General features: G+C 36.2%; 1 protein-coding gene across 1 annotated transcript in view; it reads left to right on the forward strand.

Moving 5' to 3' along the window:
- The window catches only part of MALRD1 (MAM and LDL receptor class A domain containing 1), a 314254-nt gene that overhangs the window by 103710 nt on the left and 184451 nt on the right, over positions 1-26093 (forward strand). The window contains exons 20-22 of the mRNA XM_064441822.1: positions 15026-15113; positions 17874-18050; positions 20505-20682. Of these exons, the coding sequence (XP_064297892.1) occupies positions 15026-15113; positions 17874-18050; positions 20505-20682 (443 nt within the window). The remainder of the gene's footprint in view (positions 1-15025; positions 15114-17873; positions 18051-20504; positions 20683-26093) is intronic.

Genomic DNA, 26093 nt, shown 5'->3' on the forward strand with positions numbered 1-26093 from the left:
TGCACACCATATGCTAAAAGTCTTGTATGTCACCTCCATGCTTCAAAGGAAATGTCTAGATTAGATTCACTTGAGAATGGATTTTTTTTTTTTCTTGAAATTCTATAAGTAAGATAGAACTTTTAAATAGTTTTCTGGTCAAGATACATCTTGACTTCCTAATCTGCTCTGCCTCTAGTCAGCTGTTTCAGGGTTTTCAGAGATTCCTACTGAATAGAAAGCATTAGATTCTAGGACCAAAGATGGCCTAAATCTTTGTAACACAGACCTTCATTTTGCCTTTTCTCTTCTAAATGTAAGAGGTGATCATATATCTGAGACAACTGATACTACCTCTTCATCTTCCCTCCCTATGTAATTCTGTCATTTGTTTACCACATTCCAAGAAAGAAACACTATGAATAGAAAATCCCTCAAATTCACATTTTCAGTTTATTTACTAGCATGGGAAGCCAACTTTGGGAGCATATAAACGATTATGCCTATGTACTAACTGTTAGGAAACGGAGGCATTCTCAGCCAAAAATTCAAAGCAGCAAAGAAAGATACTTGAGGACCTCTGGGAAGCCAGATCGCCTTTTGAAAGTTTGGAACTCTCTATATATAAAACTGTAGGGCCTTTAACTGAATGCTCTGGCAGAAACCCAAAGGGAACAGCACATGAAGACTTCCTTTGCTCACACCAGCTCTCACTAAACATTAGAATATTAAATTTCCCAGGAAACATTTGTTCTAGCTGCCATCAAACTCTGGCTGAAGTTTGTTGCTGTTCCATCAGATGTTTTACATCAGAGTATTAAATGTGACATCAGTGAGCAGAACAGGAGTAGCTGGATGAGTGAAAGGGAAATTTAGAGGTAGCTTATTTAAATGAAAGGAATGCAGTTTTCTGAGTCAAAATTATGTATCTCTCTCAATACTAATAGTGACAAGTAACAAAACTGGTCCAAAATACACATGCTTTTGCAGCTTTAGTGATCTAGAGTTACCCTTTGAATTCAGTACTGGTGTGACACAGAAATCTACAGAGGATTTAATATTCTGCAAGAAATTATACTGATGATTTTTTTTTTAATTTCAAGTTAAAAATATATTCCTTTTCAAACTATTCCTTTTTATTAGATGGGACACTTGTTTCAACATGAAAAAGAATAGGCTGTTGAGTACACTTGTCTCTTTACTTAATCTACACTTATTTTAATCTCCCTGAGAAGTTTACCTACATGACTTTTCCTTAAAGTATATTTGAAAAAGTAGTAAAATAAGAATCTGTCCATGGAAGCCTACTTATGTTGATGGTGAATAGTGTTTGCTTTTATCTTCCTTCAATAATCATGATATCTGAAACAGTTACTGCTTAGAAAAGCAAAGATTCTATTTTAAAACCTTAGAAAAATGTAGCTGTCTTAGCTTGCTCTATTCATTCATTTCTTCTATGAATGCAACAAAAGGAAATGGTGATATTATGTGAACGATAGCAAAATTCTGTACCTCAGTATTTTTGGTCAGTGTAGTCTCCTTTTCGTCATTATGTAAATCACATCTCTGCTGTGTCCATCATAAGATATCTAGGGCAACTTTACTAGATTGCAAATCAGACTATTTAAAAAAAAAAAATTACCTTTACTCCAGACATTTACCCCAAAATAATTCACTTTTTGCTCACTTGCAATATGTATGTTTATCTCTATAAACAAAGATGAGCATAGAACTTTGATACTCCAAAGCAAAAGTAATATGTAAAGGAATCTAATATTCTGTGATGATCTTATAATGATCAGTCCAGCGTTTTTTAAGTTGGCTGTTATGAAACTTAAATATGTAAATACAGTCTAAGTACTTGATTAACTATTAATGCTATATTGAGTATAATTACTAAAACTTTTAGTATTTTGAGTGTCACATATAAAACCTTACATCTCCTCTCAAATACAAAATTTTCTCCCTTTAAGTGTAAAAACAAAGATCAAAATCAGGAGAAAATAAATAATGAATATTTATTGGAAAATACTAGCTTATGGAAGTTTATATAAAAAATGAAATTGCAATTTAGTAAATATAGAATGCATTTTGTATTTTCCTGTTTTACAAGTGGTTAAGAAAAGTAAACAACCAAATCCACTGTAATAATTTTACTCATATTATCAATTAGTTATAAGCTTAGAAAGTAATGGAATATTGATTGAAAATTAGTACGGTATATTTGCTATGGATATAGAATAGCACTATAGTCTACAAGCACAAATAGAATCCAACCTTCTTTTTCCAGTTACAACTTTTAGTCCCTGTTGTGCTATTTTTATGTTTTTCTCAGAATCCAAACAGTTTGTATTTTAAGGGCCTGATTCTGAAATATGTAAGCGTGGGTATATTGATAATGACAGAGATTAGATTTTGCAAGCTCCTGAGCAGCATTTTAAACTAGATATAACGGTTTGGAACATTATCTAACATGGGAAAACAGATGGCTGAAGCACAGTGGATCCCTTTCCCTTTTTTTTCTACATTGCCTTTGACACTAACGTGCTGTTTTCAGGTAGAGTAGTTGCACCATTCACTGCTCATGATTTAAAACAAGACAATTTTGTATATTCAAAGTTTTTTCAGTTTGGGCAAAGATACTTTCTGTCCTGAAATGGACCTCTGTTTTGTTAAAGCAAAATGTAACTTGTGTCTGCGTTCTTCTGATGTTCTGAATACTCCAATCTCTTATCCAGACTGAGCTATCAAAGCATAAGTGCTGACCAGTCCTACTTCAGACATTTCTCACATAAAGGACTTTGATGTTGGCATTTTACTGTGGGTTGTAAATGTATCAAAAAGAATTAACTTAGTTGTCTTGTAAAATCTTTTTGTCTCATTTGGTGTTACATAATAAGATCTGAGTTGTCACTTTAGCTTCTGCAAGGAAGACCTATTTAATCTGACTGTAGTTACAGATTTTCTTTTTGTTGACATTTTTGTTGTTGTTGTAAATCTTAGAACCCCTAGGGTTTCCCACATGTCATCTTCCTTTTAAGTTCCTCAGCTCAACGGATCTGATGATACAGCCACCCTGTGTTGAACTGGGAGACAGTCCCTGTCGCAATCACTGAGCACCATTTCTAGATCATAGTGCGAAACGTCTCTGAGAATCACTAGGGTCCCCTTACCCTTGCAGACATGAAGGAATGAAAGCCAGGCTTCAGGAAGGCTTTGTTTTACCTTGCTACAGCAGGATATTCAATGAGTGAAACATTACAAGTGTCATCAGTCCCAACTCAGACAGACACCTTGGAAGTTTTACCCCTAGCAGCTGCCAGTTGTCTCTTGAAGAGGAAACCTTGGGTCACTGCCAAAGAAATCCTTAATGACATTAATATATTTCACAATACTTTGGATGAAAAAGACAATTAGTTCTGATATTATTTTCTAAGTTACTGTATTATTTGTGTTCTGTGACAATATAATCAAATATGACATCAGTTTTATGGTGGGTCAAATGGGAAGAGTGACATGTTATTCCTAATTAGTTTCCAATACATAAATCCTCAACTATACTTCTTGAATGGTGCTAAATCAAGGACCAACTTTATTTTTTAGCAGCAGAATTTGGCTAAAGATAGATTAGAATCTAAAGGAAGATTTCTTTATTTATGAGACACTAAAGTGACTGTTTTGTCTTTTAATACATTAATTTAAATCTTTATTTTTCATCTTTTAATTTCTGTTATGGAAATACAAGACATATTACACCTTTTCTTACAAAGACTTTCAAATTCAAAGGCAAGTTATCTCACCCGAACACATTTTATTTTCGGTTACTCTTACCTTTTAGCCATAGAATTAGTTATGGAGGCCCCTAGCGACAGCTGAGTTTTTAACTTGATTATGGAGTTGTGTTAGGTTTTTCTTAATTATTCCCAGCTACTTCTTGTATTATGGTTTTGGTATGCCCTTGACGTGAGTTTGGCATCAAATACATGTGTAGTAAACATATACTGTTTGCATCCAGACTCTTACCATTAATCTAAAAAAAGAGATAGGAAGGGATGGAAAATATATTTAAGGTACCACCAGGTAGCTGGTCATAATCATATAGGTATTATCTACTTTCTCACCCTCTACTCGCTCCCTTTCCATTCCTCAGTGAGATGAGATAGCAATTTTTGGGGTAGGATTCTGACAGTCTGCAATAACGTTCATCTGTAATAAGTGAAATAGGATCAGAAAGTTCAGTCTTCAGTCATTTCTGCAATTCTTGCTGTTTCTTGCAATTATTTTTCTGAGAAGAGAGCAGATTGATCAAACTCTCCCCACGCCCCCCAACCATTTCTGTAATGAAAAACTTGGGGTTCTAGTGGAAAATGGACTTTTTGGCATAGTTCTACTTTACAACCTATTTTTAAAGTGGTTTTTAGTTCTGTTTCAAGCAAAAACCTTGTGCTATGGCAAATGGCGATGTTTCAGAATGTAATGTTTTAATTAATGCATCTTTAGTGGTGAAAATTATATTTTATACATGAATAATATAGCAAGACTTGTTATAGTAGACTAAATATACTTTGTATCAATTTAAGAAAAGCTAAGGACTGGCTAGGCTTCCTTGTCAGATATAATATCCTTGAAGAAAGAAAACTTAAAATTTCCTTTCCTGCATAACAAGTATCAGAACTATTGAAATTACAGGTTCTAGATCTCATATCACATTTCACAGCAGCTCAGAGAAATTTTCAGTGGGCTTTGTAATGTCAATACTTTTGTAGATCGACTTAAGTGTAGGAGTTTTTCAGTCTTCTCTAATTGTTAATTGAAAAGTGTCAAGTTGAAATTCTGGACTTACACTGGTGTATGCCAGAAAATGGAGCTGATCAAACATAGCCATTTTCTACTTCTTGCATGCAGCTTCCCTGGAAGAGTGTGCATAACTTTTTATTGTCCCAAAGAGAATTAATATTTCCTAGTGTCAAAAGAAGTATGAAGAGACCATGTTTCAGCCTGTTACAGTTGCGTATCAGCACATGTAGTGGGACTTACCCTTACCGCTCAGTGTGGTTAGAAGGAAACTGGTTCTGAACAGTTTGTCCTCTTTCTTCTGTATGTCCTAAGAAAACAAAACAAAGTAATTTGCCCTTCTCATAGGAACATTAAGCTGAAAAAAAAATTAAAGTAGAAAAGTTTGACCCTTTCTACAATACTTGGATAAAGAGTGTTCTTCTTGGAAAGAGAGGTGGTTGAGAGGTAACAGAGAAATCAGATCAACAGGGAGATCATCAATCAATAATCTATCAATCAATTGAGAAGCTGCATAGAGAGTGATCATTAATGATTTCTCTGACTAGACAGAATGAGAGGTACTATGAGGAATTTTTAGACAACACAATCAAAACAAAAGGAAATACTATTTTAGGATGGTCTGTTGTACAATTCATGGCCGAGGGATGTTTTGGGTACAAAGAGGTATGAATGGGATCAATAAGTAACTTTGCAAATTTTTGAAAGAAAAGTCTGTCAAGGTCTACTAGCACAATGAGGCTGTAACCTCACACCTGTGATATACTGGCAAGACTTTGAGAGCTACCACTGCGTGCCTGTTTTGTTCTCATTGTGGATGTGGCTGCAGTCCACTGGGACAAACACACTGCAGTTAGCTGGGCAGCTGACCTAACCTCAGGTATAACTCTCCTCAAGCTGTGAGGCATTCTGCTGTGGACAGCTTTCGGTACATCGAGACGCTCACCCTTTTTGATATTCTAACTATGAATCCAGATTCTCTGGAATTGCTTTTGCCTCTATTGAACCAGGTTTATTGTTGTCAAGTGTTGTTAGCCTTCTGCCTTGATTTGATTGTCTGCTTGTTTCCTTCTTCAGGGTCTCATTTTCAGTGTGTGCTGACATACCAGTAGGAGTTTGTTAATGTTCTGTTGGTCAGATATATATCTTTCATTAAAACCTGAGGTTGAAAGCAGCTCTGAATTTTTTCAAGGACTTCCCTAAGATGTCTGTTACACAGTTAATACCCACTTGTGATCATTTTTTCCATTACTGCTTTTGATCCATTCCCTGGTAGTGATTTTCACACAAGGATTAAGTCATCATGGATTTCCACTCTAGCAACAGCTTCAATTTCAGCTTTCAATTTGTCATTCTCCATCTTTCTTCTCCTACTCTTTTCCTTTGCACTTTCCTCAATAGTCTGCTGACATCAGTATTCAGGAATTCTTTTCTTAAATTTTTTTTTTTTTTGGGGGTGTCCTTCTAACAGTTACCACATGCTTCTGTTGCATCTTGCTCCTCCAATTCTGCTCCCAATAAATGACTATTTTTCTTCATGTCTGATCTGAGTGTTGGCTTCTTTCACCCCTGATGCCTGCTTGCATGTGGCACGCTACTCTTCAGTTCTGAGATTTACATTGAGCAGTTTGTTCCTGATCTGTTTATAGTCATCATTCTCAGTTTTGTTTTCATTGTGGCAATGTAAATCCTGTGGTTGCTGGCTGACTTATACAGTTTGGTATGTAGTTGCCTCTGGAGCATTTGATTATTAATTGGCTAATAGATTCATTTTGGCAAGGAAGTGCTACCCACATTTTTCAATTCTTCAATGATCAATTGATTCAATAGAATCACAGAATCACAGAATGGTTTGGATTGGAAGGGACCTTTAGAGATTGTCCTGTCCGACCCCATTGACATGGGCAGGGGCATCTTGCACTGGGTCAGATTGCTCAAAGCCCTGTCCAACCTGACCTTGAACACTTCCAATGATGAGGCATCCAAAACTTCTCTATTGTGGCAGGGCACCTGCAGGGCACAGGGCAAACTGTTGCAATGTCTTACTATCCTCATGGTAAAAAGTTTCTTCCTTATTTCCAATCTAAATCTACCCTCTTTCAGTTTAAACCTCCAGGCTAACCACCCCTAGCTCTCTCAGTGTTTCTTCACAGGAAGGTGTTCCAGCACTCGAATAATTTTTGTGGCCCTCCTCCGGACCTGCTCCAACAGGTCCATGTATTTCTTATGCTGTGGACCCCACATACAGATGCAATACTCCAGGTATAAAAGCTTTAATATTCACATTTGTATGACCTAGACTTCTCCACCATGCCCTGTCCTCATAAACAGGGTCAAGGCCTGCCCACTATAGTGGGCCAGGAGCCAAAGCTGACACACGGCATGTCCATCTTATGCCCATATTTCATGCAGATCTTGTGTAGACTCTAGTTCAGAAAATTCATGCTCATGTTTCTCCACCAGTTCACAATCTAGGTGAGAAAAAATATGCATGTAGAGTGGACAATGAGGAAACTGGGACACTTGTGGGAATGAGTGAAAAACAGCCATAGGACTTTGTGGTTGGTGGTGAATTTTGTGTTGATAGTGAAGTCTGTTCAGTGAAATGCAGAGAACTTGTGTCTTGAAAATGTGTGTAGTGCAATTCAATATGTTTGAAAGGCAAAAATTGGTGTGGTTTTTTTTTTTTTTTAAAAGTCATTTCTGAGCATCAGTATTTCCATTTTTGACAAGTGGATTTCAGAGCATAGAAAACAAGGAAATCACATGAGAATCCAGGAAGATATATTGTCCATTGTGCAAACCTTCAGGGCTAATTGCTTGTTTTTAGTTCTGTTCTTTGTGAAAGAAATTTCTCTTTTGTTCAATGCTAGTACAATAGTTAATATTATGAAACTATACTCCACACTGTGGCAATAGAGATAATGTATTCTTTGGGTTATTCTTTTATTGGTATGTAGTGGGAGACTTGTCATGATGTCATAAAGTCACAACGTATGCACAAAGGGGACCAAGAATAAGAATTTCTAAGCCATCTTAACAATTCCTTTTTCAGTCAAAATTGTATTCTTAACTTCACATCTGTCATTTCCCTGCAGTTTTTTTAGGGTTTTTTTTTTTTTTGGGGGGGTAGGGGGTGGGGGTGCGACAAAGGCAGGAGTGGATGTGTTTTACCTTGTTCCCTGTTTACATACAGGAAGCTCAAAGGAAATCATGCAAGGTAAAAATAACCTTTCTATATGCCAATGAACTGTCAAGAACTGCCCATGTTTTATATATGGAAAACCTGAAGGAATGAAAGGTTTTTACTACCGTTTACAACCCACAACCCACCACGAGACTGAATGGGTTGTTTGCATTTAAGGGGAATCATGTAAAGCAGGAATTTTGCTTTCCTGAAAATTCAGACTAATGTATTAAATTTGCTATTGATATTACTGCGTTACTTATGAGGAATTTCTAAACAGTAATATGAGACTTGGATAGCTTTGCAAATAGAAGGAAAATGGTAGTGACTTTTTTCTCATCCCTTTACTGGATCTAGAAGCCATCTTTGAAAACCTAACAAGATCATCACAGGAAAGCAATACTTCATTGAATTTTTAAGTCTCCTTCAATAGTTCTATGCTTTACATCAAACACAGATTTTTTTAATATATTATTTTTTATAATCTTTCTATGTTTGTTGGGTATGATTAAAGCAGAATTAAGAAACTGTGGAAATTCCTCTTCCACTTAAGTATGTAGCAAATCTCTTGTTATCTTTAATGAAGACAGGATTTCATGGCAAGTCATATGTCCTGTTGATATCCCTTTGTTACTGGTTTCTTACTTTGGGAGCTTAAAGCCATATGTGTGGATGTAGGAGAAGCAATTCTGTATAACTTAGGCAAAAGCCTTTGGATAAGGAAAGGTCCACACCTTTAGGCAAAAGATGTAACAGTGATCCCCTTGCTCACTAACATTTGCTGCTAAACAGATAATTGACTCTGTTGCTGACACAAATGTTTTCATAAACATTGAAAAGAAAACAATGCATGTCTTCTTTCAGGACACTCCTTAGCTCAGCATGGAAGAATTGCCTTATCAGTAAACATTGCATAGATCAGATACAGGTCTGTCCATGACCATGAAGGGTCTATTCAGGCTTCTCTGGACAGAGGTGTGGAGATGTCTTTATGCAGCTCTTGACATCTTTACATGCTCCAGAATGTAAGAGGGAGGGACGAAAGAACGTAGGTCATAACAAGCCATCCTGCTCAATGTGAGACACATCTTTTAGGACCATAAATCCCAGGAATTTGACATAGTAGCTCAGGCAAAATCCTGTAATGTATTATTTATTTATTTATTTATTTTTAAATTCTGGGGAAATGGTGGTTGGGACAATGAAAGAGTCTATGTAGTGTATTAGTGAATATGTGTGTAAGTTGCTAAACCTGAAGACACCTGTCATGGAAGATCACCTCAGCAGAAAAAAAAACGCTTATGGTAAAGGAGTGGTGATGAGATTCCATCTGAATGTAGTTCAGAGTACTGTAATATGATTAGAGTCAGTAAAGTCTGATTATGAAAGAACGTCCTTAGCCTTCCCATTGCTTTGCTATTCCCATATACAACTCACCTACTTTCACTTTTATCTATCCTTGTCAAAATAGCCGATCAGTTAGATTCAGCCTTTGGATCCTTAAATTGTCTGCATAACTAACCACAAGGCTATCAGAAATGATTGATGCTCTAAAGAGAACACCTACATTTATACAGGAACACTAAAGGTACTTGTACTTTAAATGTAGGAGAAAAATTACAGTATCTTTTGCAGGCTTGTTTTAGACTAGATTTGGCCTTGCCCAGTTAACCATATATGTTTTATTATTGTCTGTGAGTATATACTTCTCTGTCAAGTATTTTCATTACTCAGTGTCTTTTAAGTAATTTTAAAAACCACCATTATCTGTCCTCTTTAGGCAAAGAAAACATTTACTTTTTTAATATTACAAAAAGTAGACTTGCTAAAGGATACCTATCCATTTTGGGGCCCCTGTAGCCAACTGAATAGAAATTAAATTAATTTTGAGACTGAAAAATATCTTCAGATTTAAGGGGCATTTTGTCATTTTTCCTGTGGGTTTGGGTGTGGGTTTTTTTTAACATGTCATATTTACAATCTGGACTGCTTTTGAAAATAATCTCATTCTGCCATAATCTTGTGAAATAGAAGAGACTTCTGTAAATCTTTGTAGATGAAGTTAAAACTAACCATGACCTTAAGTTGGATTAAATACAGCTTTATCATAATAATTACTAGACAGAAGTTTCCCAAGCAGGTGGGCTAACCATGTTGTTTTATAGAGCTACAATCTCCAAAATTTTAGGCACTGACTATATACTACTTCTGCAATAATTCTTCCAATGTTAGTATTACAGAATGAAAACAGGATCTTTTCTCTTAAGTGAATTTTTGTGGCCTTAATACAGCAAAGTAGTGACTCCCAGAATATGTAAACAGTTATTAATATTATGCTTGTCAGCAGTCCCACCAACATCAATGAAGAGTCTGAAACAGGATAAAAATGTGATTTTTCCCTGCGCTTCAGAGAAACGCCTGGAAAAACATCATCAATCAGTATGAGGGTTCACAAGCTTATAGTGAAGTATGACCAAGTGTTTTACTGAACTAGAACTAGTGTTTTTCAGTATCTTGTAAAACCAAGCACTGTAAAACATTAACACATGTGTATATCCTTATGATCACTGGTAAGATTTCATTTGGACACCTGTGTGAAAGGACTTTATTTCAACTTTTGATGTCTTGAGACATTAACTTCTGATGCATTTTTGGTGGACACAAAAGGAAGGGGCAGTGGAATCTTGAGCTTTTTGACGTGCATTGTTAAAATGTTGTAGTGACCTAATGTTGATAATATTGCCGGAAGCTGATGTGCCATCTCCACTGGTGCTTGCTTTTGGGGGCAGAAGGGCTCCACGCTATGTGTAGCAGCCCTGATTGCCTAGTCATTTCTGCAATGAGGGGTAAAGCTAGATCATGCTGTGGCACCCCTTCTGCCAGTGAACCCAGTTTTTTTTCCCCAAGAGAAACTATGGTGTGGAAGGTACAGAGGAAATGTTCAGTGCCATGTAGTCAGGATGCAACTACTGGATGCCTAGACGAGAGTTTTGGGAAATGGTCTTCGGTCCCACAGTGCCTGCTCCTTTGATGGCAGCTGAGGAAGCAGAGAAACAAAACCAGGGAGGAATAAATTACTATGTTTGGACTCACTTACCAAAAAAGCCAATAAGTCTTCATTGACATGAACTAATAACTCAATCAGTCAAAATTAAATCTAAATTTCTTGGATTTTTTTTAAAATAACATTTTTTTTCTGAAAAAAAGAAATGCGTTTGTTTGGTAAATAGTTTCATTTTTTGATGTAGTTCTTGAGATATCATTACAAGAAAGTATTCATAGGTTCTTGAAAAAAAATCATCCTACAGTGAAGACTTATTGTGGCAAGATTCGTAGATGAAGATATCTTGATTAAAAGGAGTTTTGAAGCAAGGAATTTTGATACAGATTTCATGAAATTCATGGTTCTGTGGCTTGTCCTTTATCTGCAATTACAAAAGTTCCATCATTTCATAAGAAATTTGTTACTTTTCTTGATGAAAAGTAATGAGACATTTTTCTTTATACATAGCATTAAAACATAGGAGTAGTTTATTTCAGAGATATGCATTGAAATGTATACAACTTTCAATCCTGCATTTGCTTCCAGTAAGTTATGACAAAAGCTTTTTATGACAAAGTGTTCTGTCAGTTATTTGTACTATTATCCACTAGTGTGCTTGTTGCTTCCTCTTCAAACCAAATCACATGGTTTCTTGCCAGAAATACTCATAACAAACCTAGTCAAAGTTAACATGTTCTAACTGCTAATGAAAATGCTAATAACACAGTTGACACTTCCTGTGACAAATCTGAGATATTGTTTGGCTATATTACTAGGTAACTAAATTAGAACAAATATCACTATTTCCTAGACATTCAGAAATCTTCAGAATTTTGAATACCTCACAGTTTTTGGAATTAATTCCATTCTAGCTTAAACTATGCTTGTATGGAAATTAAGATTTTATTCTGCTGACTTTCAGTGGGAACTGGCTAGTGACAGAAATGAGCAGTACTGTAAAAATGGAACATTTGTATGGAGCAGTATTACCCATTGTAATTCCTCTATTAACATTTGTCATAATGTTCCTTCACCCTTCAAAAGCCTATTTTGCTTAAAATCTTAAGGGATCCGTCCTTTTCTGTATATATAGTGTCATTCTAATACATTTTGCTTTTCATGGAGGTTTCCCTCTTTTTTTTATGTAGCATAACCTTTGCTACGTTTACACATTTCATTCAGACTTGATCTCTAGAGTTCTGAAAACTGGAGAAATTGGGAACTATTTATCCTCATTCAAATAATAAATGAGATGTGAAATGAGCTTCATGGTAGATGAGTTCCCTAGAGGTTGTTTAATAATAGCTTATGAAGTTTGCAGAATTTCAGCTGGCAAATTAATTAAAGTGGTCAATGTTTAACCACAGCTGCAGAAAGACTAAGTTTTATACTGCAGCACTAACTCATAAATTCATCCTGTTTTCAGTTTTAAGTATATCAGAACATATACCTACACCTCTGTTACATTTTCTGTGTTACTGAATTCATGCTACATGCCAAAGTGTCAGACACTCCAAGTAACTACATAAATAAATGTAAAAAATAATAATTTGGGTGGGGAGATTTAAAGTCATACAATCATAATCATCATCATAACAATAAAAAGACATTCTAAATTGAATTGCCTCTGCAGATCTGTGTCCTGCCACTTCTATCTCTGGATATTTTTATGCCCTTAATAAAAGTATTCCTTCTTAAGTTGCAGGAGTGCACCTCCAAGGAAAGGTTGGTGGAAGATAGTACATAAGGATAGCCTCAGAGTGTGTGAATGTCGTGGCTGGAGAAATGGGCACAGGGAGTTACAGAGGAAGAAGCCGCTCGACCCCCTGGTTAATATCCATTGGAGCACAGCACAATCCCACAGAAAAATAGTGTAGTTTTGAGGGGGTTTGGGTTTGTTTTAGTAATAACTGTGTAAGTTGAGTTAACAGTATGCCTCTGTCTGAATTTTAGCTCATTTATGAGTAATTAATTTTGAGTAGTTAATCATTCATGCTTTGAAAACTAAGTCCACATTTTATTTAAACTGCTGTGTGTTTCCCGCTCAAAATTACACTGAAAAGAATTTTATAATTTCGGAATAATAAGTTTTCTTGCATGACATTTCAAAATAATAGACATCTTGATTTGTTCTGTTCCTAAGCATTTTTATGCTCTTGGTACTGAAACTGTACCATTGCCCCCATTTTAATGTAACCAGGCAATAAAAGACTGGGGTAATACTGTAAAGAATATCTGTGGACATTCTGAGGGAAAAATAAGAATCCCATACTGAGATGAGAACAGTAAGAAACAATGCTGTCATTTACTGTTTTCACTCACATTAGACACATTTCATGCTAAAATAGCCCATCGTCAGCATATCCATAATAAGGACGTATATCCATCTCCTTTTAGCATGCTCATTTATTTTGTCTAATGGACATAATCTATAAATGAAACATAATAATTTTTATTTGCTGTGGTGATGTCAGCATCAGACATAAATCTGCTATTCACATGCACTAGAATAGCAGAAGCAGATTTGTCAGTGTTAACCTGTTAATACTGATATTATTCTCTTACTTTTACAATGTTAAGGCCATTCCTTGCACCTCCTAAATACGTTTTGCTCCTGTTACAAGATAATAAATTTAAAGTGTAACTTCTAAAAGCTCCATGTATGTACCAGGTTGACAACAGTTCTTACTGTCTGGATGAATTCTCTTATTTCCCTCAAGTTACTGAGAAGCTTGTTTAGTACACAGTGCTGATTTCTGAAACTGGAAATTCTTTACAGGACTTCATTTACTATAGAATAAAAGAAATATTGATATGTAAAATGAAAGCATTTTTTTTTTAAATTACATTTGATGTGAGGATATTTCCAAAATATCAATGATATCTGACCAAAAGAATCGAGACACCTCTCTACCCAAAAGTGCCTTGCATCTTTGAGCAGTGCTTCATTACTTGTTGAAAATAAGCTTTCTTTGCAAATAAAATTGCAAGTAAATTACAACAAAAATATTAGAACTAACAGTACTGTGAAGCACTGTTGCAGTATTTTTGCCACTATCTATACTTATTTCCTTTGTAGGAGTTGTCTGTTGAACTGAGGAACAAACGGTGAAAAACACATTTGTAATTTTATGCAACGTTCCAGAATAACCTGGAAGGTTGAATATGTGCGTGTGTATGTGTGTAAGATGTGGCATAAGTATTAAAAAAAAAAAAAAAAAGGGCAAAAAAATACCTTTAACATTTGAGCTTCATTGGATCAGCAAAAGCATTTATCTTTTTTTTTTTTTAATGTATGATTTGAGGAAGCTTTGTTTTATTGAGGGATTTATGAATTAGTTACATTAAGAAAATTCTTACTACATCTTTTTCTAATCACTTGTATGGATTTCTACTATTCAGCAACAGTCATAATTAAAGAGGCTTATTCAGTCATCTGGAGAGTATTTCACAAATACTGTCCTCTCCCATTCCTTGGCTGTAGACAATAAGGAGAAAGTAAGCGTATACAGCATTGGCAGCTATAATGAAATAGTAGAATATTTTTCTTTCAAAGGTTCCATAGCACATCTCTAACCTGCTTAATTTTTTTCACCACAGTGGGATTTGTATAAGGGTAGGGTATATAATTTATTCACTCAAATGTTATTATAATTAATCATGGTTAATGTTATTACAACAAGTACTAAAGGAGCTAATCATAATATGCCACTTATGACAATGTCTTCCCATCATTTTATATCACAATGATGTTTCAGTGGATTTAGACAGTTGTGAAGTCAACCATTCTGTTATGGTTCACCGTGATTAATGTGACCACCAGTGAAAGCTGATAATAATTAGTCTCTTTCTTAAAGTGTCACTAAATAGAATATATCCCCTAGAACAAATTTAATCTCATTATCTCATTTTAAATGTGAAACATGGTAAATGGCTCCTCTATCAGTTGATATGAAATATTTAATGAGAAGTGGAAGTCTACTATACACTGAAAAATGTTTTTGTAATTCTTGTTTACTTAGATCTTGGTGAAAGGTACCGTAGGAGATGGTTTCACTGGAGACATTGGACTTGATGATATGTCTTTTCTTGGCTGTACTCTTTATAATGGTAAGAACACAGTTAAAGTATACATCTCCTAGCTGTGAGCTGATTCTTCGCTCACCTTAGTAAATATTGTGATTGGAAAACCAAAATCCAGGCCAAACTGTAACTCTTGCCTGACAAGGAAATCCAGACTTGTTTCCCTGCTCCTCGGACCCTCATATCCAGCCTTCAGCACAAAATAGTTTCTCCTGTTCACCTAAGGTCCAAAAGAGACCCTCAGTAAGAAGCGTGTAGCTTCCAAACTCTTTGAGACCTTGATTCCTAGAAGGAAAAAGACACTTGACTGTGTGTTAATAAACTGACCTTTCATTCAGCAAACTCAGTTTTATTAGAGCCTTCTGCCTCTCCCCCAATAATTCTGAATGTTTTTACTGTGCCAATTGCTCTCACATTACAGCATAAAAACAGTTGAGATGACAGAGCAGCTTGTCCTCAAAAGCCATTGCTACCAAGGGTAGTACAATGTCTACCGAACTGTAAAATAATATACCACAAAATAAATGTACTTCAAGACACCAGATTCCAGACCTGCCACTTCATCACAGAAGGGATTTTAAGAGGACTAGTGTTAGCTGCAGCAGACATTACAATGTTATATATACTTGATGTACATAATAGGGCTGTAGAACAGCAAAAAATTTAGAACAGTGACTGAATACTAGTACCCTAGCACTAACTCTAAAACACCCTAGTGCAGATGCATTTTATTCTGCTACTCCAAAGATTTCTTGTAGATATAATAAGGTCTAATAGGAATATCAAGTGTATATGGCAATATGGCATGTTTTTCCTGCAGATAATTATCTCACATTTTAACAAGTTTATACAGTGTACAACATTTATTCTAACATTTTGATTATAAAGACTTTGTTAATACTCAGTTAATGTACAATGCCTTATACCCAAGGAAGAAAACCTTAAAAGAACTAACCAGAAAATCCGTACATGTTTACACATGAGATATGAAAAAAGCTTTAAAAATAAACAAGAAGAAAGTTGGAAAGTACAGACGGACAGAGTTTCAAAGTCCATAAATAGAAAAAAAAAAGCTCATTTTGTGTGGAAAGATAAACAAAAATACTCAAGTATAATGGTGGACAGAGCTGAATAGGAAACAGGGGTTTTTTTGTGTTCTGAACATTTTAAAAACGCTTTTAGTGTTGAGAGCAATTTTTGAGACACCCCAGGGTCCTGCCTCTGTTTTGTTTCCTCCACACCATAGAAAAATCCCAACAGCCAAAAAAGAGTCAAAGAGACTGTGGGAATACCCTGCAAAATAGTCAACAGCTATGGCATATTCCACCATATTTAACGCAAGTTGGATCAGTGGAAAAAAGCAGGGTTCTTACGTCCCTGTACCCTAGAATTAAGCACTAGCTGCCCAGTTGCTCTTGTTCCACTTCAGATAGCTGGATACTGACCAGGGAGAGATGGGCTTGATAGTTTGGTGGTAAAGTCCCTCATAGGTAATAGTAAAGATGTCGAACATGCTGCTTTGATGCATCCTTTGAACACCCTAGCCAAAGGCTATTCAATGATGCTTGCTCTGGACATGGTATTTCATCAATTACAGAAAATGAATTATTTCATAAGACAGAAAGGAGCAGTTTTTCCTTTCTTTTAAGGTGTCATGAAGGTTATGTTACTTCAAAACTTCTTCTCCTGTTCCAGTGGATTAGGAGCAGAGACTTGAATGTGGCATTTATATTTAAAAATTTCTGACCAATAAGGTCTTTGCTATTATTATGAGTTCTAGATGCATTTATTGTAGCATGCAATTAATCCCTCAAATGTTCCTTCCCCTAAGTCTTTTGTTTGAGCCTTAAGATATTATGGGAGTATCATCCAATTGGAGTATAATTTATTTTATGTTATAGATGTGCTTTCTACCTTATGAAACAGGAATGGGTTCTGCTTGTGGAGAATTTAGTATCAGTCTTAGTGCTCCAGGCCTCAGGGGGAAAAAAATTCCTTGCTGTCCCAGACACTTTTTCCATACAGTCTTCACATGTACTTTTTAATTAACTCAGGTGCATTGCTCAGGTGCATTGTGCACTACAGCTAATAATTTCACTAACAATTCAATTTAAAGAGGCGATTATATAATAAAAATTCCTTTTATGGACAATAATAGCAAGGATTTTCAAGAAATGAGAATGTGCCTGAAGAAAGGTGCATAGCAAAGAATAGAAGGAAAGGCAAAGACAATTGATTTGAAAGAAGAGGTAATGAGTTTGGATGAAACATAAAGGAAGAGGTGGAACAAGATGGTGACCTCAGAATAATTTTTCTAATGAGAAAAAAATATTTTTTCACTTATGAAATTACAAGGTAAGAAGGTTACTTAGTAATTTCCAGTCATTTGCAGTAATCGACGTGTTAAAAACAGATCCATTATTATTGGAATAATGTTAGCCTTAGTTCACAGGGAAATTAAGTTTTGTGATTGTCAGTCTCCATGGCATTAGGTTTTTGAAAAGTCTCACTTAATGACAGGTAAGACATGTAAATAAATTCCTGCAAGTGTCGAAGATTGTAAGAATGGTGGTTGGTTAGCATGACCAGCCTCGTGCTTTCCACTGAGGAAATGTCCAATTCAGTTCCTGCTGGGCAGCATTTAAGTCATTCAGCCTGGCCACCCAGGCATGTTTCCAGTAAAGCCATATCCTTGACAAAGGGTGGGAGTAGCAAGGGGAGAAATCATTACAAAACTAGAATGCCTTGGTTCCATCGCTCAACATTTTGTTGGTTTGTTTTTCAAAGGAAACTTACCAACAATCTCTACAACTACTTCAGGAACCTCAGTTCCTGCCACACTCCCCATTAACAACTGCACAGAGAAGGAGTTTGTCTGTACAGCCTCTGGCCATTGCATCCAGATGATCCAGAAATGCGATTTTAGACCTGACTGTTCTGATAAGTCTGATGAATCAGCTTGTGGTGAGTGTACTAAATCTTGTACTTTGCTACCTTATTAGCTTGCAGCTGTTAGACACATTGCTTTAACTACTCTGTATTTACCTTTGCAATTTCATATCAGCCCCTAGATGCTCTTTTTATTGTGATTTTCCCCAGAAAAAAATAATAACGTTTTTCTCTTAATGTGGGAATCTGAGATGTTATGCACTTTCTGCCTTCTAATGGGCTGATTCAGACTTGACATTCCAATTCAACTTACTACTGAAATGGGAGGGGGGAGGAATCCTCAGTTCCCCAGTGGTTGGTAGCTATAGATGACAATTTTTTTTTAAGGAAGCATAGTTTCTCAAATTAAATGACCTATGACATATTTACATTTTTCAAATGTTCACTAGTCCAGACTGGAAGAGAGAATTACTTTACAGTCTCATGTCTGGGGTGCACATCAGGGAGACTTGGGTTCACATCTTACCTACTTAAATGAATATGGGGTTTGGGTATTTTTTTTAATACAAAGTATTTTCATCATCAGCAATGACTGTGAAGTTCAGACTACTCCACACAGAAGTGAGTTCTGGCCTGTAAATTCCTAAACCTCTGATAGTGAGGTAGGAACACTGGAACTGGGACAACGGACAGGGTTACCACATGTTGTCCGTAGAAGACTAAGATATTTGTTGGTTGCTTCTGAGTTGCAGCAGTTCACACTATAGTATTTTAGAAGAAACTGTCAATGACTTTGTTTTGCCTTAAAGTACAGTACCTCAAAATACTGCTGTACCAAATCTGATTAATGAGCAGGACAGACATCTAGAGACAGTGACCTCATCAGCCTTTGCAAGCCAAACTATTCTCACTCAAGGTCAAAACTCTGCATTCATTACACATTGTTTAGGGAACTCAATCACTTCTCTCAGGGCTGAGGGCTCAATGATCAAAAATAACATGAGACCCCCTCTGTCTATTTCTTATGTGGGAAGAACCCTGGAAGAAATGAATCTGATATGTTCAATATCACTGGGTAATTTCCTGTAGCGTGAAAAAACACCAACCATTGAAATTCTGCCCTGAAAAATAATGCAGGGTCCTTTGTATAGAACTTTTCTTTTTCCCCTCAGAAATTTACATTATCCTGTAAAATATCCTTTCCTTCTGAGAGAGATAAATACTGTGGAGAATACACCTTTACATATTTGTTCTGTCTGAAGTCTCCCATCACTACAGCAATGAGGGCAATTTATCACTCAAATGACAGTGCTGGAACAGGAGTTAAGTATGTCCTGACTAAGGGCAGAAATATGTTCTCAGGGAGGTATTACCCTTCTCAGAGGCATTTGAAACATAACATTTATAAAGCATGTTAAAAAAGGGGAATAAACACTTAATACTATGCCACTCATCATTCTCAGGAAACATCACAAACCTTTATATGGGTAACTCCTGAGATCACGCTCGCTGCAGTTTGCTTCCTTACTGGAGATATACAAACTATAAATCAAAACTCACTCCCTCCTTAGTCTACCATTTTTAGCCTCCAAAGAAGGAAGGATCAGGCACATTCTCCTAATGCACTATGATTTCTGATGTAGAAGTTACCTCAGCTACAATAGCATTTGAGCTTTGTGGTTAAAATAAATTCTTGTTTCCCTACACAATTCTCACAGCAGTTGTAATAATAATCTTGACTGTAATAATCTGTTTCAAAGTTCTAGAGAGTGACAGGACTCATCTTGCATCACCTAGACAAAGTTTTTGCAAAATATTCAGGAAAACTGGAATTCAGGATTTCAGGAATACTGGAGAATAAATATTCATAACAGAAATGGAAAATAAGTGGGTTTCTTTCCCCTAAATATTCTTACAGGGAGATGTATTGTGAGCGAGGGATGGTAGTGAGCTCAGTTTTCTTGTCCAGTTACACAGGCTGCTGCATATTTATTTAGTAAGATAACAATTCAGTATTTGACACCAATTCCAAATAGCTGCATTATTATGTGGCTTTCAGGTATCCTGGGGACTGTTTGAAATATTGATTTGTTTTTTTAGAGTTTTGGTCATGGACTTTGTACACACTGTGCAATGAGTTGCTAATGTCATCAGTCTACAGGACTGAAGGAAATACTATGCAGGAGATGGCAGATTCATAGCTGCTGAATTTTACATGCATTTTAATGTATATCACACCACAAATTATTACAATGATCTCAAAGCTGGTCAGAACACATATGAAGGTAGATACTGAGATGCAAAAGAGTTGCTATAACCTCCAAATTAAAAACTGTGTAATAAAAAACCATAGAAAATATAATTGATATTTTATCTATTGAAGAAAAACTATGCATGCTAGTATTGTGTAAATATTCATGGATACTATAAATTGAATCATTTTTTTATTGACATGTTGTTTATCATAACATCAATTAACGATTTCCAATTTTTATATAAACATGAGATATTCACTCTTCTTCTCTAAAGTTATGGAAGTCTGTGACTTTGAAGATAAAACCCAGTGTGGATGGTATCAACCAGCCTTGGAGCAGATGCCACAAAATTATTCCATCCATACCACAAACATATTCAAGTGGGAACTTGGAAGAGGGGCAAATCTCTACCCTGGACAAGAAAACCACTGCCCATTAATTGATCATACTACGTGAGTATAATTTTTCAGGTACTTGAATCTTAATTGGACTGTGTAAGTTTAGCCATATATGGATTGTCAGGGGGAAAAACTGCTCATTTCACAGTATTGAAGCAGTTTACTGATTTATTAATGGCATGTAATTAACTGACAATCAATGAAGTAGACATGCAGGACCAATAGTATCAATCCAACAGATGAATCAAAATACAAAATGTCAATAAACAGGTACAAAACATCCTTCTATAAGCAGTTCCCCAAAGTTTCGGTATCTCACCATCCAGAGAAACATGTTCATTCCCTCTCCCAGAGAACATGTGGGGAACAAGCATTTTTCCCCCTTATGGGAAAGCAAGTTTGGAGACATGGATGCTCCAGGTTTATTTGTATGCTGCTGGCTACAGACTGTTAATACATATGCCATGAGAAATCAGCCCTCCTTGCAGCCCGCAAAATTGTCAGCGCAGCAGCTGGATGCAGGCTATTTGCAGCTTCCAGTGGGGACAATGCTCTGTCTGGTCTATGCAGTGATTGTGGCACCAGCAAGATGACTTCTGGCATGTCAGAAACAGGTTTTGGCTGCTGCTGCTCCCACTCCATAATCTCTCCCCACTCTTACAAATTTTCATCCTACTTTTATACCTCTTTCCAAGCTGACTTCTCCTTTGAAAGCTGGCTGTACAATTTCCTGGCTACTGTTTAATTTAGTTGATAGTGGTGATCGTCTTGATCAATTTTGGGCAAATACCTTCTCAGACAGTTTTTGTTCACACAGACAGTGCACACTCACTTTTCTACCTTGCTAGCTATCATTATCCTGGTGGTTTTGGCCAAGAATGGGCAGTACAAGTTACCCCAACAGTGGGTCCTGTGAATTATGTTGTTAATTAATAATTAACTAATGAAGTTCAAAACCACTGTAGTTAGAGTCAAATTCAGTTTAGTTGATATTTTACCATTTTTCTGACAAATTATATCACTTCACAGTAAAATGAAAAATATTTCTGTTCCTTCATTGAAGATTTCTGAATTAATTTTGGATTCTAGGTAGGTTGTTTAGCTAATTACTAAATCTTCCCAAAGACATTCCTTTGACTTGTCTCAAGGAGCAAAAATTAGCCTCTTTCCATGGAAATTTGGGGTTACTTTTTTTAAAAAAAAAAGTAAGAAGTGTGATATAAAAATGCATTAATGCAATTTATATTCCATTTAAAAGTAACTGTTAAGATTTATTGAAACAAAATCCCTACAGGTGACTAGCAAATGTATTGAGTACAAACAAGTTTCAATGTCATCCAACTTTAATTCACCTAATAAAGGAATTTCTGTACAGCATCATTCCTCTGTACAGAAAAACTCTTGCCTAGTTCTAATGACAAGCATATTTACTTTCTGTGGCAATAGTCCACAGAGTTCAAAAATGGACTTTAAATTAAAACCACTCCAACAGAGTGTTTGCTATATTGCTACAAGTTTAAAATGAGATCATAATGCATTTACTCAGCCTGAGAGTACTTCTATCACTATAAAAGAATCAGCTCAATATATTAGTTTCACTGTGTGCTTCATTAAATCACTGTATATTTTTTGTTAATATATATACCCAACCCCCCCCCCCCCCCAAATCCTCATTCAACAATAGCAGAAAAGAATTACAGTGCTACCTAAATATTTTAAGGTCTCTACATTATATATATATAAAAAAGTGTATCCTGTAAAAAAGCACAACTATTTATGATAAACTGGCTGTCAAATCTTTAATTGACTGCTATTTAATTGTTATATATTAGTCGATAATCAGCACTGTATGTGTACTTAGTAAATCCTCTCACAGCCTTTCCACTACAGATTTGCATTGGCACAGTGATACATGATATCATATTACTGTTTTTCAACATATTTTCTGGGTTTAATGCAACTAACAGTATATTGAAAAGGATTGATGAAAAGAGAAAGTAAATGATCCATAGAGATTGTAGTTTTCAGGCAACACTGAAATGTATTGCTGTTGTGATGTTTCACATGAGATGTAATTTTGTTTTACTGTTTCCCCATTCCCTTTGTTTATTGGCCTACAGAAGAGAACAGGAGCATGATGCTTCCAAATTACCGCAGGAGATGCAGAGCAGCAGTTTTGTTGAATAAAAACCCTGCAACATTTTGTTTTATTTTCTCATCCATTTCCCCCAAATTTCCATGGAGTTACATGGGAGAAGCTGAACTACTGTAATCCTGTGTGTTTGCTTATTAAAATAAACCATGCAGGATTATGTATAGAAATGTTTACATTCATCCTGGCACAAGAGTGGCAGACAGTGCAGCTTACAATGAGCTCTTTCAGCAGACAGGCCTGTGAATAGTTGGAGATTCAAACCATCTGCTTCCATAGAATATGCATTTGGGCTAGCCACATGTAGGCAGATGAATTGTAAGGTGGAGGTGAGGGTCTTTGAAGCTGTCGTTACATTAATTAAGTGAAAGTAATGCCTTCAGAAATGGAGGAGAGAACAGCTTGTATGTGTGTATATAAGCCCAAGGCTGGAGGAATAGAAGCTGTTATGGGAATCTGCTATGGCAGCCTGACAGTCCTTGGCTTGAGCTGGAGAAAGGATGGCACGTGTTTTGCAAAGAACTAGGCGACATTGGCATTATGCACTGAAAAGACCATTATGCATATATGAATGTAGACCTCTTATGGCATACACTTAGCAAATGGGAATTATCTATTGCAGTTAGGTTTCTAAATGCTATAATAATGAAATTATCAATTTGTGTAGGCTTAAACAAGTGTATAGAATAGACACCAGCAAATGGATAACTCTATATATTTCTATTTTAGAGAAACTGGTTAGTTATGTAGCAAATTCTCTGACATTATTGATGATATTTGGGTACAAATGTTATTTGAAAACTTTGTAGGCTCTTAATTTATATGATAATTCATACTCAAATCTGTCATGAAAACTAATAAATCAACACAAAAAAGGATGGGGAACTAAAATTCTAACCTCACATGATAATTATTGCTGTGTAAATAGCTCCCTTGATAACCATATGTTTAATACATCTGTCTTGCTTTTGTGTCTGCTTTTCAGACAACCATTATCAGAATTTAGCACAGGAAAAAACAGGAAAGATTAAAGGCTTTAAGTAATATACATAAGCCCAGGAGGTTTTTTTTAGTGGTCAAGAAATGTTTTAAAGTTGAGCCTAAGAACTTCAAAATAGGTCAAAAAAGTTATAATCCCACAGGACATTACTCATGAAATATTGGAAAGAAGAAAGCTGAATTTAACTACCTGAAGGCATTTCTTTTTTTCATACTGCATTTCAATTAGCTAATATAACCAAAATGCCAAAATGTTTCTATTATATTGCATGTACAAATGGCCCTTGTTCTGTGCCACTGAGCCTGACATAGAAGAGGCAATAAAAGGAGCACTGAAATCTACATTGAAATGCATTTTTGCATTTCAGTGCAAAATTTGGAGACTGGGTAGTCTCCAAAATAGTTATGTCCAGTTAAGGAATAGCTTGTGTGAGGGGTCAGAGACCACATCAGCTATGACCTGGAAAGGGTTGTGCAAGGAACGTTGAGACAGCCTTATATGCACAAAGCTGTATTTGGAGCATCCATAGCTGAATGCATTGATTCTAAAGGTAAGATTCATGCTCTGTGAAAAGTCAAAGGAGATAGAGGTTAAACCGTCTCCAGTGGCCAGACGGGAAAATAAGCAACAGGGTGTGTCACAGATGAGGATCCTCTCCAGTATAGCATATTTCCCTCTGGAACTCTTTTGCCATAGTAGCTATGTAGTTTTCATCAGGACTGAACTGTCTCAGGATTTTTAAGGTGCTAGGGCATGAAACAACCCATAAGAACAACAACAGGAAAATCATTGCTGCAGTAGCCTCCTGGTGCCTAGGTGGAAGGGTGCAAAGTTGTAAGTCAAAGGCAAACTGTAGAGTTGCAAATGGGACGATGAGAGGAGCCAAGGCCAGCCCTCCTCCAGTCACTGCAGTAGCTGCCTTGTGCTACCAAAAAGGCAGCTGGAGCTCTCAGTCCTCCTGACACTCTCAGCACAGGCAGCTGCTTCCTTGACCATTTTAGGAGAGCTTTTTTCAAGTTGCCTTGTCTCCCTGCTAGTTTCATGCCAGTGCTTCATTCTTCATTCCAGCCAACTTCTTGATTCAAGGAGTGCTTTATATCCAAAAGCAAACCTTTAAAAATCCTTTTCCGATATTGAGATAGCTTTGTCCACATGATGTTTAGACATAGCCCTTGAGACACGTGTTCTGTATGCAGAAATCTCATTCAAAGGCTATAAGGTGACTTCTTCACTTGAATTATTCTACATTCTCAAAAGCGCACATACTTTCATATAGAGACAATATCTTCTCTAGAGTGACTTGCAATGCAGAAGTTACAGGAAGATGCTTAGTTAGTCCAGCAGATATTTCACAGAATCATAGAATACTTTGGGTTGGAAGGGACCTTTAAAGGTCAACTAGTCCACCCCCTTGCAGTGAGCAGGGACTTCTTCAACTAGATCAGGTTGCTCAGAGCCCCATCCCGCCTGAACTTGAATGTTTCCAGGGATGGGGCCTCCACAACCTCTCTGGGCAACTCGTTCCAGTGCTTCACCACCCTCACTCTAAAAAATTTCTTCCTTATATCCAGTCTAAATGGAAGTCTCCTTTAGTTTAAAACCATTATACATGTGTCTGAGGGTGTTGTCTAAGTGCTTCTTGAATAGCATCAGGCTTGGTGTCATGACTGCCTCCCTGGGGAGCCTGTTCCAGTGCTCCAACACCCTCTGGGTGAAGAACCTTTTCCTAATATCCAACCTATAAAACACATATTCTCTTATGAAAGTGATTCCGCCAAATATTTTTCTAAAACCAGAAATTTAGGCTTTCTATCTACCCAGGAAGCCCAAAGTAATGTATTGCTATTTTTAGATCTATTATTATATTTCTATTACTACAAAAAATTAAAGACTTGTTGAAAGTCTTGACAAGGTCATTCACAAAAAAGTAAAAATGTCTGTGACAATTTATTCTATAATCCTTTTTTATTTCATTAGGAATTTTTCAGAGGATGAGAATTCAGATAATAAAGGTTCAGAAAACAAATTTTCCTCTTCAGTCTTTTTTTGGAACAAGGTGCAGCTTAGTATATGCTTGTGAAATATGAACTAATTTGTGTTAGTACTTCATTGAAGTATTAACAAAGCATCACAGGTAATCAAATGTTTTACTCTGCACATTAGTAAATATCCAGGGTGGTGATAAGGCAAGAAACAAGACCATAAATATTAAACATTTGATGATAAGTAAACATGTAGTTACTGAGGAGTTTTCTACAGTAAAATACAATTTTATACTAAGCTGTAATGGAGAAAATTCCTAATTAAAACTAA

This window comes from Phalacrocorax carbo, chromosome 2 (genome assembly GCF_963921805.1).
Source record: "Phalacrocorax carbo chromosome 2, bPhaCar2.1, whole genome shotgun sequence".
Taxonomy (NCBI): Eukaryota; Metazoa; Chordata; class Aves; order Suliformes; family Phalacrocoracidae; genus Phalacrocorax; species Phalacrocorax carbo.